The following is a 12023-nucleotide window of genomic DNA, read 5'->3' as shown; positions in this document are numbered from 1 at the left end:
CCCTTTTTAATACATTTGTTGATACAATTGTTATCAAAGTAGCCCAATATAACAATTTTTTTAAAAATACATAGTGTACAACACACCCTGTCCTTGTTTCAAGAATGTGGTTTAGTTTAATCAGCATTTGTAACCCAGCCGTTGTAACATACACACCAGTTCAGTCATTTTGTTTAGAGATGTTTGTTGGCACAAGAACACAATCACAGGTACTTATTCAGCTTTTATTGAAACTGTTCCAACATTTCTATTGTTTTGGTATTTGGGTGAGACAGGTTCGCTGACTTGAAGGACAGGTTTCCAGTGGAAATTTTTAGGTACTCCAACTCCAACAAATGTTTACGGAATGCATGACTTGCTGTCCCACTTGATAAAACTTCAGGCAGGTTCGAGCCTCCACTCCCACTTTCTTCATCATGTAAAAGGAAACCTGATGTTTTCAGTTTATTGTCGGCTTCTTTACTTTTACTCACCTTGTTTTTCTCAGCACTACTGATATTCCCATCTTCAGTGTTTGGCTCAGAGCTTTGGTTTACATTTTGTCCACTGTGTACACCTTCAGAGTTTAAAGTCCAGTGATTCACCATTCTCGGTTGCCCGGTCATAGCCGTCACATTTGGATAATGAACCGCATCGGTTGCCTTGACGCCACTGAATGAGGCATTTCCAAGAACGTCCGTGTATGTGACAGCTTTAACTGCGGCAGGGTGCTTGGGCAGCCTGACTATGGCTACAGTGTGATTGCTGAAAGTAGAATCGCTGAGCTTTTTACTGTTTTTGTGTTTTACCCTCACTCGTTTGGCTCTCACAGAGCGGCTGGTGGAGGTGTTGTGCAGGATTGGCTTCACCACAGCAATGCTGTTTTTGTTGGGTGTTCCTGATGCTGATGTCAGCCTTGATGCAAACCTGAGGCGCCCTGGTGACCTCAGATACGCTGAGGAGACTATGTAAGATGCTGCTGCGGGATCTTGCATTGGGTATTGCCACTGTAATTTGTTGCGAGCCTGCACAGTCGTGTTTTCTGTGGACTTGAATCTCCGGAAAGTGTAGAGCCTGCTGGGATTTTTATCCAGTGTGACTGATTCAGAGTCTCCTGGCTTTAAATGTGGTTTACGGGCTTCACTGCTTGGCTCATTTGGACCTGATGTGGATCCATTGCTGAAACCTGACTCAGTTTCATTTTGAATTCTGAAGCTTCTTGGTTGCGAGGCCCGTGGACTCCCGGCTTTAATACTATCCTGCTGAAGAGTGGCAGATTTGTCCAGTCCTCGAACTGAAGGTTTGGCTCCCTCAAGTGGCTGAGAGTCCGATCCTTTCAAATCATTTAGCATTTTGTAGGTTCTGACCTGTCTGTCATCGGGGTTTCTGTCCATGCCAGCATCACTTTTAGGTGTCAGTGGATGGACTTGCTTAAATCGTGATACGGACAGCGTGGGTGTTGTAATTTGGATTAGGGTGCTGGGTGCAGGTGAAGAATAATATGTGGGGGTCCTCTCAAGCTTTACCGGTGTTGTTGGTGTCGATGTTGGTGGTGTCAGTGGTGTGGTCGGTGTTTGTGTTGTTGATGATCCTCTTTGAAGAAAACTGTACTTTGGGAGCAGAGCAGGATAAATACTTGAAACTTTAAACTTATTGTCCTTCACGTTATCAAAGCTGTACTGTTTGGAGCTGGATTGTTCTTTAAAAGTGGGAACAGCTGACCTCTTCACATCTGGCCACAGAGGATTTTGAAACTCTCTGAAGCCATAGGTACTCTGTGTGGGTCCTCGTTTGTAGTTGTGCACCGAATCTCTTGTAGTTGTGTTGATTGTGTGTACAAAAAGAGGTTTCTCACTTCCGGTGGCATACCCATGTCTGAAATTTACATAAGGTGCAGGGTTAAAACTCTCCATATTCTGGCTTTTTACTGGAGCAGGATGCAAAGTGACTTGAGGGGGAAAAGGTGCTGTGATGTGACGGGGAAGATGTAAGCTGGAGATGGGCTGATAGCTTTTCAAACCTTTCTGCATTTGACCATCATACTGAGCTGCACTGATGTGATGATATGGCAGATTGGCATTAGCCTGCTTGGTCGGATCTCTCACGTTATAAACATTTGACCCAAATCTTCTGGAAGCTGCTGCATCAGAGGGCCTTTGCTTATCTGACATTGTGGCAACGCCGCTCAGTCCACTTAAAAGTTCTCGTCCATCACCTGTAACTTTGTTAACTGAGGTCTGGGGACCCTTGAGAAGATACGCTTGCACCTTTTTGTGTCTTTGTGTCTCCCTGCTGCTCTCTGAATCTGGCCCCTGGGTGAAATCTGTGATGGATGATGTCAGTTTTTCCACGCTTGGGTTTGTTTTAATAACGGGGGTGTTTGAGCTGTCGCTGATTGATGTTACGCGAGGAGCCAGATGACTTCCAGAGCTGAAAAAATTGCTTGATTGACTCCCACTCAATGTGCTCTGTGCCCCGACTGCAGGAGACTCATTTATCTCTTTATAGCCACTGTAATGCCCCCGTGGAGTTTCCCAGTAAGCACCAGTCTGGGATGGAGTAAGTGAAAAATAAAATGATTTTCTAGCAGATTTATCTTCATCCATCTTTGAAGAGTCACTCCTAGCAACTTGTCCTTCGCTGTAGGGTTTTGGAATATATTTCTGGTCCCAAATGTGTGAAAAACTCGAGCTTTGGCGACTGCCAGCTTTTTCTGGAGACGGTTTTCTAATGATCACTGAGTGGGAATCAGGAGAATTTTCAGTTGGGGTTTCTTTCTGAGAGAGAGCGTGGTTATTCTGCCTGGAATGCCAACTCCCTGAGCTTCGCCCTCCGTGCTGGGGAGACGATTGGCTGGTGAAAAAGCTGCTCGCTGGCCTCGCGCCATCTGCTCTGTGACCTCGCTGCACTTTTATTATTCTCCGCTTGTTATCAGGGCTGTTTTGGCTGTTACTGTAGATACCTTGTGTAAACTGGAAAGGTTTTGATTGTTGATCAATGATTGAAGGGGTCCCTCTATGATTCCAGCTTGTCCCAGTTTCATCATTAGTTCCACCGTGGAGTCCAGTTTCTGTTGACAGTGGACCAATAGAGGAGGGACGATGTTGGCTATACAGACTATAAAGTTGTCTCGGCACATCATAAGTCACTCGATTTTGGGTTGCTTCAAGTGAAACAGAAAGCAAATTACGATTAAGTGTTAACAACACAGGAAAACATCTTTCACATATCAACTGTCAGAATAAAAATTTTAGTAGGTGGAAAAGTCTGCGCCTATTACTTAAAGAGGACCTGTTATGATTGCCAAAGTTTCATGATCTCAGGTTTCATGAGCTCAAGTTTTGGACCCCTCCACACACACACACACACACACACACACACACACACACACAGTTTAAATTTTAAAAGAAGTGTTTAAATTATTAAAAGAAACATTTGCATGACTGTATTCATCACTATGCTGGTAATAAATAAACAGAGCTAAACATTAGCTAAATGCACTAATGTAAATTAAGTGAGGACATCGTTTGGCATTTATAGTGTGTGTCAGTGAGAGTGGATTTCCCTCATATGGTCATCTTTGGCACACAGCCACCCTGAGCTCAGGTCCCAATCACCGGCTGTTCAAACCTTCTGTTTGCGAGAGGCATCCAGTCAGAACAAAGTTGGCTTATAGTGCTAAAACAGGTTGTTTCAGAAAGTGAATAAACTGTCATCTTAGAGTAAAGAAATGGAGCTGGAAATTAACATAACACGTCAAAATTGCCATTGCTAAAGATGAAATCTTCTTAAAATAAAAGCCTTATCTAAATGAGCAAGAAACAGCTTCAGTTCTACCACCAGTGAAACAACCAGCCGCAGCTTCGTCGAAATAAATGGTAACCCACGCATCGCGGCATCCCACAACAGCCACTGGGATGAGCATCAGCCCAGCGAAAGTGCATACACCCTCCTGCTTTCGCTCACCTCTCGCAGCATCTGAGCACACGGTAAACAGCATGACAGCTGCGCAGATCGGCACAAAGAGTCTGGAGAGATAAAAATACATCCAAATGTGCTGTTTCAATATACTACAATTTAACCGCCGTCGCAAATAATAACAAGTGCTTTTCAGATCTATCTGCATTAGCGGAAAACCCACAAAATACTGTGTAACATTTACCTTGGGTGGACAGCAAAGTTGCCAAACATGATCAGCAGCTTCTATCCAGCTTTCATTGATTGCTAAAAGTTGCAGTAGTGCTGTTAGTCTGTGAGTTTTACTTGAGCCATGAAGGGGCCTTTGCAGCTCTGCTGGTACTTGTCAGTCTGATTGCAGGCAATATGTTTCACCTGGCCTCATGTGACCAACTTCCTGGAGCCATGAGTCAAGGGTAATTTTTTTTTTTTTAATTTTTGTTTGTTTGTTTTTACCCCATTTAAAGGTTGCAAATTTCTTCCCTAATTTACTCATCTGCTTTTAATTAAGACTACAGTATATTCTAATTATATTTTGCACACACAGACCGGGGTAGGCCACTTTATTCCTTTTCTTTCTTTTTTAAATCAAAAGGTAAGTCACCCATCCACAGAAGGCTTCAAACTGAGCTTAAAAAAATAATTTTATTTTTTCTTAAATATCAAACATTTTAAATAATAAATACATTCATAAAAAAAAACATCTGTACATCACTGGGCCTTAAAAGGGCCACTTTGGCATCATATTTTCCTCTCTCATTTGAGTGGAACAGCTACACAGTGGTCATCACTTAAACAAGGAATCACAAAAAGAAAGAAAAATGTTCAGTGTCCATCATAGTCATCAAGTCCACGTTGAGAAGATCAGCCACTGACGGTAAATACTGCGTCACATTATCCAGGGTATCTGGGGTATCTGGGGCCAGGGGCTGCTCAAAACATCTGGCAGGACATCATGGCGAGGGTAATCAGCTCAGCAGAAGTCATACAGTTTTCTGACAGAAAAACAAAGAGCACGTTAGAAAACAGTGATCACGTAACAGCTTGGATCGTGTTCCTTTAACATTAGGGAGGTCTTCCTAATAGATTCTGTTCAACTTCCAAGATTATTGGGAAAATGCACCTGATTAAGTACCTTAAAAATGTGTAGGGATGGAGGTATACATATGGAGATAGCAGGGTGGTCAAACCAAAATGTAACGAGGCTTAGTTTTAATGTTTTTACTGCACTAATAATTTATTTTAAAAAGTCGCATATGATTTAGCTTTTTTTCCACCCATTTTGGGACAGTCTGCTTACAATTTGTGTTAATTCAACATTTATGCATCGTGTTTTATAGCCTGAACGCTCCCTGGTTTCGCTGATACTTAGTTAAGGTCAAATTCACTTGTAAAAGTATTTATAAACTATTTTCCATAATCCACAATCCGCTTCCTTCTCACCTCTTCTCTGCTGTCTCTTGCCGCTTATCACTCCCCAAACTTTCTTCCAAGACCGCCGGAGCATCCCGCCTCTGGAGCCCGCAGAAGACTCGCTCTCCTCGGCTGGAGTCGCCTCCTCCTCCTCCTCCTCGTTGTTCTGAACTTGATCATCCAGCTCGGGATCGTCGTCCTCCTTTTGGTCGAGGAGTCCCGCAGTCGTCAGCCGCTCCAGTGCGCACTCGTCCACCCTCAGCTCGGCTCTGATTTTCCCCTGATCGGAGATGGATGTGATGTGTCGGCACAGCGGGCAGACGATTAACCTGCCGGCCTGCAGGTGCGCTTCGCCGGGTCCCAGAGGACGGGACAGAGCCAGGAGGCAGCTCTCGCAGAAGCTGTGCTTGCACTGGAGCTCCCGGGGACACCGCCGACCTGCGTTGTAGGTCTGATAACAGACGCCGCACTCGAGTTCCTCAGTGCACATCTCGTTTTCTGATGCTGGCGTTTCTTCCTCAAAGTTTGAATGAATCCAGAGGTGAGTCGCTCCCGGCCTTTTATTACAGAAAAAGAAGGAGGGACTTGGACATCCTGCTGAAACGTAACCTTTATTATCCACATAAACAACAGCCTATGAGTCATAGGCACACGTGATGCAATGAAACAGAAATAGCAATGACGCCCCGAGGAGTAATACCAGGATACACACCCGCAGAAACGTGCGTATCGACACAGTGCGCCCGAGCGACTTCTATTCAAAGCTCAGAGAAACGCGTTTCAGATATCGGGGGAGAAACTTCCTCCTTATCTGCTTCCACACACTACACAACTCAAACACACACTTCACTTTCACAAACGGGTGTGTGGATGACGTCAGCTCTTCCCTGTCCACGGCAATCCCCAAACCACCCTTTTTCCTGTCAGCTAACCCAGCCCTCACTCCTTTCATGGAGATTTCCGCTGCTGCAGTCTAGGCCAAAAATCACAAACCCATAAGCGCCCTCTGTGTGTGTGTGTGTGTGTGTGTGTGTGTGTGTGTGTGTGTGTGTGTGTGTGTGTGTGTGTGTGTGTGTGTGTGTGTGTGTGTGTGAGAGTTGTATACTCTATTGTTCCTTTTGTTTTTCTTCATTTTAGACTTTCCCGCTTTTGCCTCCTACATTGAGAAGTTTGTTGATATGAACCATTTGGCCTCTTTGGTTTTTAATTTTCAAAAAAATTCAAAGTAAAATAGGTACCCGCCAGTAAAGTCTGGATTAATGTGTAAGTACACGTGTTTAACCACAGACATTAAAACATGGACACGCAGCCCTCCAATTACCAAGACTTGAAGCTATTCTGATGATCCAACACGTTACTAAAATACATGCTGGGCTTTAAATTATCACTGATGATTGCCTGTGTGATGAATGAAACTGTTTCTGGCTGCTGCCGTTGCTAATCCTGCCCCAATCAATAAAACACCCCTCATAAATCCATGCTGTAAGCCATACAGAGCAAAAAATGCAGCAGACGTGTGGGAGGAACAGTCCCCACCACTCACCCGACTTTTGATCACCAGTCAATAAATGACCTGTTTACAGTTTCAGAGATCATCTCTCCTATTCTGAGCACACTTTAACTCTTCTGTCCCAGAAGCTTGTGTACCTCTATTATTTCTTTCTTTTTTCTTTTTTTTTTTTTTTGCATCAAACACCCACAAATGGATATTTAGTGTTTAAGACAAACCTGGTACATAGAAAAGAATGCAATAAAGTTAATAATTACACCCTAATCCTTACTCGCTATTTTAAAACTCCAACATGCTGACTGCGTGGAAGCGTAATAACATAATATGTAAGTAGAGTAGTGTAAGGCATGATCAAGAGACTCCAATCTGTCATTTTCTGTCTTTTGTGTTCAGGTTACCTTTACATCACCAAGGGTTTAATTACTGCAAACCACAGAGGTGCCTCACGGGGGGGGCAGACGAGTAAAATCATGTGAGACGGAGGGAAAACAAAAGGTTGCCAGTCAGCCGAGCTCAGGCACTATGAACTCACCTGGTTAATGTGCACAGTGATGGGGAGAGGTCTGTGCCAGCATGAGAGGTATGGTGTGTAATTGTGAAGGAGAAGGTGCTGATCTTGTATCTGGGCAAACAAATTGTACTCCGATGAGGGGAATGCGCAGGTGAGTGGCTCTCTGATCCGTTTCACAGTTGATATGATGGAGCGCTGCCAGTTACTCTGTGCACAGCCACAGCAAACCCACTGACCTAGAAAAGGGTTCAGTTGTGTGTGCAGAGCTGTCTTCTGCATGCCTCTTTCACAACTTGTCTTTAAATTCAGTGTAACTTTTCATTCATTTAAATACGCATTTTGATTCTTAAGTCCAGTTTCTGCTCTCAGTGCACGAATGAGCAGACGACTTATTAAAGGAAAGCTTTCAGGTTGCCATGGAACGATACAAAGGGGACCCCATGTGCTAAGCAACAGTCTCCCCATCAGTGTGTATGGGCTGCCTCGCAGTCGTCCCATGTGAGAATACAGACAAGAAAAGTATCAGTAAAACAAAACAAAACGGGAAAAAAAAATGTTATTTACTTTCATAAATCACAGATCACATGACACTAACAAAAAATTAGAGTATAAGTGAGTTTGACCAAAAGGTTTTACTTCTTAAAGTTGATGTATTATCGGTTTCCTTGTTTCCCGTTTTATACTATTTACAGTATTGTGCAAAAGTCTCAAGCTATCCCTCAGTTCTTTATAGGTTGCTTCCAAGGAGCCAGACTTTTAGGAATTTTTTTAAAGCAGTCTTGAGCAACAGTTCTCCAGACTTTCTGAAGGTCTTTCAAGCTTTTTCTTTGGACATTGGCTGCTTCTTCATTCATTTTCAGGCCAGCCCTTCAGATGACCCATCTAGTGTTCACTGAAGCCTCATCAGAAATGGTCTCAGTGGAAGGGGGGCTGTCAAGGAGCCGTTCTTAATAAAGGGAAACAGGGAGAAAAGACTGAGGTATGCCACATCACACAAGAACTGGACTGAAAATCAGTGGGAGCAACAGGTCTGATGGAGCCATGAATCCAAACTTGGTTCAAGATGTCATCAGTATGTAAAGAGGAGGTCAGGATAGAGGTACAACAGTGAGTGTCTCCAACCATCTGTAAAACGGTGGAGGAGAATGTCATTGAAGAAGCCTGGAAAACTATTTCTGAAGACTACTTAAAGAAATTACTGGTGTTTGCCTGTTTTTGCCTCACAGACTGCATTTCCACGTATGTTTGCATAATTTTCTGGCAAAATATAAAGAAATGAAGCATGACTCAAGATTTTGCTTAGTACTCTATACAGTTACAATTGTGGATGCTCATAGAATGCATGAGCAAAGTTTCAGATATTGAGGTGAGTGTATGTACTTGTAATCCCAGTAAGCCAAAAGCTTCAAACTGCTTTAAACACTCTGTTTCTGACCCTTTTTTTTCTTTTTACTCTTGGCTCAGTATGATTTCAAAGAGAGGGGTTATCCTTATATGGTCATCTCAGGTACACAGCTCTGTCTGAAGCCCCACCCACCTGCTGTTCAAACCTTCTGTTTACTACGAAAAACCAATGAGAAGAAAGTTGGTGTAAAGTGAGGGTGGCCTCAAAGAGAGAGGAGGTCAAATGGCGTGTTTCAGTCAGAGGAAGAACTTTGGGGCTGGATTCCCATCAAGTATAAAAAACATGCAATATTTGAAATTTAAAGTACGCAAAGTTGCTCCAGTAGAGTCCAAGAATAAAAACACAGTGGAAACAAGCAGAATAGTTGCCCTGAATGTGACTTCTGGCAGCAGCCTTTTATTGCACACAATGAATCAATCTCCACGTCTAACTAATGGCAGGAAAGCACAGCAGGGTATTTCCCAGAATGTGTTCTGATTTTTTTTTTTTTAACCATGTCTTCAACTAAACATTTTCTTTGACTCTCACAGATTATGGTGTTAAAATGTTGATGCCAGAGTCAGCAGTTTATTCAGCATAACTTATGAACGGAGTCTTTGTGTTAAAGGTCCACGCGGATGATTTAAAATCACGCTTCCATAAAGTTGCCGAAGCCCAAGGTAGAAGAAAGCAGGTAAAGGTTACCCCAACAGAACACTGTGTGTCACATTGCTCTTGATCCTGAGTTAACCATCACTCATTATGATGTCACTCTTCTTGCACAATACATGCCATCTGTTTCCCCTAAAAGCCTCCAAATGCAGAAATGCTGATACGAACTTTCGTAATGTTTTCAGAATGAAAAAAAGCTGCTTTGAAGGGCTGAGGTGGAACAGGTCTGAGCTGGGAAAAGAGGACGTGCTCCGACAGACGCACACATGCTCTAAAAAAAAAAGAAGGAGAATATGATACAGAGACTTATTACTTCCTTTCCCGATTCTTCTGTGTATTTTTCTCAGACTAGCATGCACTCTAGGGCAGAGGTGATTATGAGTCAGTGATGGGGGGGGGGGGGGGGGGGGGGGGCTGGATGTGTGAGTGCTTAAATGGATGAATGCTATGACTCCTGAGCTGTGGAATCTGTTAATAAATGTTAAAGAAGCAAAGTATCATGTTTGGGAGGGCAGATCCTGCAGTTTATGAGCAGAACTTTGTCTTTCAGTCTCACAGACGTAGACATGAAGTTTTACTTGAAGCTGTTTTCTCTTTACAGAATTTACCGTCTTTAGTTAAAGAACCATCCACGCCTTGCCTCTTACCAGTTCTGCTTCATCCACCCACTCCCCCACCATGCCAGGGCATGTTGTCCCAGCACCCCTGCAGGGGGATCCCATTGCTCCTTCCTCACCCAGCCATGGCACCAGTCCAGGGGAACCCATGGATGTGGAATGTCCCATCTGCTACCAGGAGTATAACCACTACAATAAATGCCCCCGGATGTTGGAGTGTCTCCATGTTTTTTGCACTGAATGCCTCCAGAGGATCCAGCTCTGCCCCACTGACACCCACAGCCCACAAGCCATCCCTTGCCCTCTCTGCCGCCATCTAACCCCACTGGAAAGCGGAGATGCCCTCACCTTACCCTGCAACTCACGCATCCTGTCCAGGCTGCCCGCTGTGGCCTTCCACCTGCCCATGACCATGACCTCTCATCTGGCTACAGTTACTCAGAGAGTGGTGCTCTCCATGGAGGGCAACAACAGGGACGCCCGCTTCATCATCCTGCCCACAGTCAGCCTGCAGGTGCAGCAGATGGACCTGGAGACGTCCTACGGCGCAGCACCCGGCCTGGTGGGTGAAGAGGAGGTCATAGAGCAGAGCAAGAAGACACTGTTTTGTGTGCAGATCCTGGCAGTCATCTTCTGGGTGATGTTTGTGATCACCTGTGTGTTTGGAGTGGTGTTTGGGCCAAATTTCTTGAACAGGAAATTTTAAAAGGAGACAGAATTGATCTCCTCCTTACTGTTATAAAATCATAGTGCACTCTGCAAGAAATCCCAATTACAAGCAAAGTTAAAGTTGAGCGTTACATAAACTGTTTATCCTGTAGTCAAATCATGTTTTTGTTTATGAAAGTCGCTCTCTTTTTCATAAGGGGCACCTCCAGCAGAGAGCTCTGCATTTTGGATTCTTAATGCTCTTCCTGACGCAACTCCAAAGGGATTTGTGTCTCCTCCTGGTCTCGAACCAGGGACTTCTGGCATGGAAACCACTACAAGTGCGTTTTTTAACTCGCTCACTGCGCGCTTAACGTGCAGCGTCTTGCTCTGTGATGGATTGATAAAGAGTGCCCCCTAATGGTTAATTTAGAAACCTACGTAATCGTCTCTATAATTTTCAACAGTTTTCAAAAAATTGACCTTTTCTCTTTCTCTGAGGTTTCTTTTATCACTCACATCATGCTTATTATGTTTGATAATGTTATTTTACAGGATGACTGTACTACCAAAGAATACATTAAGTGAAGCTGGCTTACATAAATCCTTTGCTTTGTGCAGGGTGTGTACATGTTTAGAAATCAGTTAAAGTGGACACACATTAATAGTCTACCTGGGAATGTGAATGTACATGTATTTATTTCATTAACGTGCACTGATTTCTCTCATCTGTGATGTAAAGTACAGCAAACTGAGTATGCAAAAGTTTAAACTATATCTTATTTAGAAACTTTAGTACAAAGTTACAAGTTATGGATGAATGCATCCACCCTTGCTGCGGAATATAATTTCTTTGTGCTTATTAGCTTTTTATATTCGCTTTTGGGAGGGTGTAACAACTCATTTTGCAAAAGCAACATGTTTCACTAGCATTATAATAGGAGTACCCTCTGTGTGTGTGTGTGTGTGTGTGTGTGTGTTAAACATTTTATTTCCCGAGCTGTATGTGAATCTGATATCTTACCTTTTTGTTGTTAATGCTTGTCACACTAAACCTGACTCAGAAGTGAACAATAAACATCAGAAGTGTAGAAGAAACAAGGACTTACATTTTGTGCACTTACATTATAAAAACAGATTAGAAACACTGCTGGCTGAAGACAAAGGAGGAGGAGAGCGGGCTGGAGGGTGTACTACGATAAAAGGCAGGAGTATGGAGGTGAGAGTAAGGACGTTAAATGTAGGGACTATGACTGGTAAAGATTAGAAATAAAACATGAGTGCACTCAGTTGTTGTTTGTCTTTATACCCTGTGTCTAAGCAAACATTGTG

General features: G+C 43.4%; 2 protein-coding genes and 1 long non-coding RNA gene across 3 annotated transcripts; 1 reads left to right on the top strand and 2 right to left on the bottom strand.

Moving 5' to 3' along the window:
* Positions 1–2675: 2675 nt before the first annotated feature.
* On the bottom strand, positions 2676–4260 carry LOC115796720 (uncharacterized). The gene is made up of 3 exons (XR_004021329.1): positions 4142–4260; positions 3946–4007; positions 2676–3142 (listed from the first exon to the last, which is right to left on the bottom strand). It is a non-coding gene; the product is annotated as an uncharacterized LOC115796720 (long non-coding RNA).
* A 302-nt stretch (positions 4261–4562) lies between these two features.
* Positions 4563–6059, bottom strand: si:ch73-335l21.4 (RING finger protein 227). The gene is made up of 2 exons (XM_030753858.1): positions 5380–6059; positions 4563–4931 (listed from the first exon to the last, which is right to left on the bottom strand). Exons 1-2 carry the CDS (start codon positions 5837–5839, stop codon positions 4870–4872), a joined length of 522 nt encoding a protein of 173 aa, XP_030609718.1. The 5' UTR covers positions 5840–6059; the 3' UTR covers positions 4563–4869.
* A 3990-nt stretch (positions 6060–10049) lies between these two features.
* LOC115796744 (RING finger protein 224) lies at positions 10050–10749 on the top strand. Its single transcript, XM_030753164.1, has one exon. The coding sequence runs from the start codon at positions 10105–10107 to the stop codon at positions 10747–10749; it is 645 nt and encodes a 214-aa protein (XP_030609024.1). The 5' UTR covers positions 10050–10104.
* The last annotated feature ends 1274 nt before the right edge of the window (positions 10750–12023 follow it).

Source organism: Archocentrus centrarchus, chromosome 18 (assembly GCF_007364275.1).
Source record: "Archocentrus centrarchus isolate MPI-CPG fArcCen1 chromosome 18, fArcCen1, whole genome shotgun sequence".
In the NCBI taxonomy this organism is placed as follows: Eukaryota; Metazoa; Chordata; class Actinopteri; order Cichliformes; family Cichlidae; genus Archocentrus; species Archocentrus centrarchus.
This window is presented reverse-complemented; position numbering and strand designations above follow the sequence as displayed.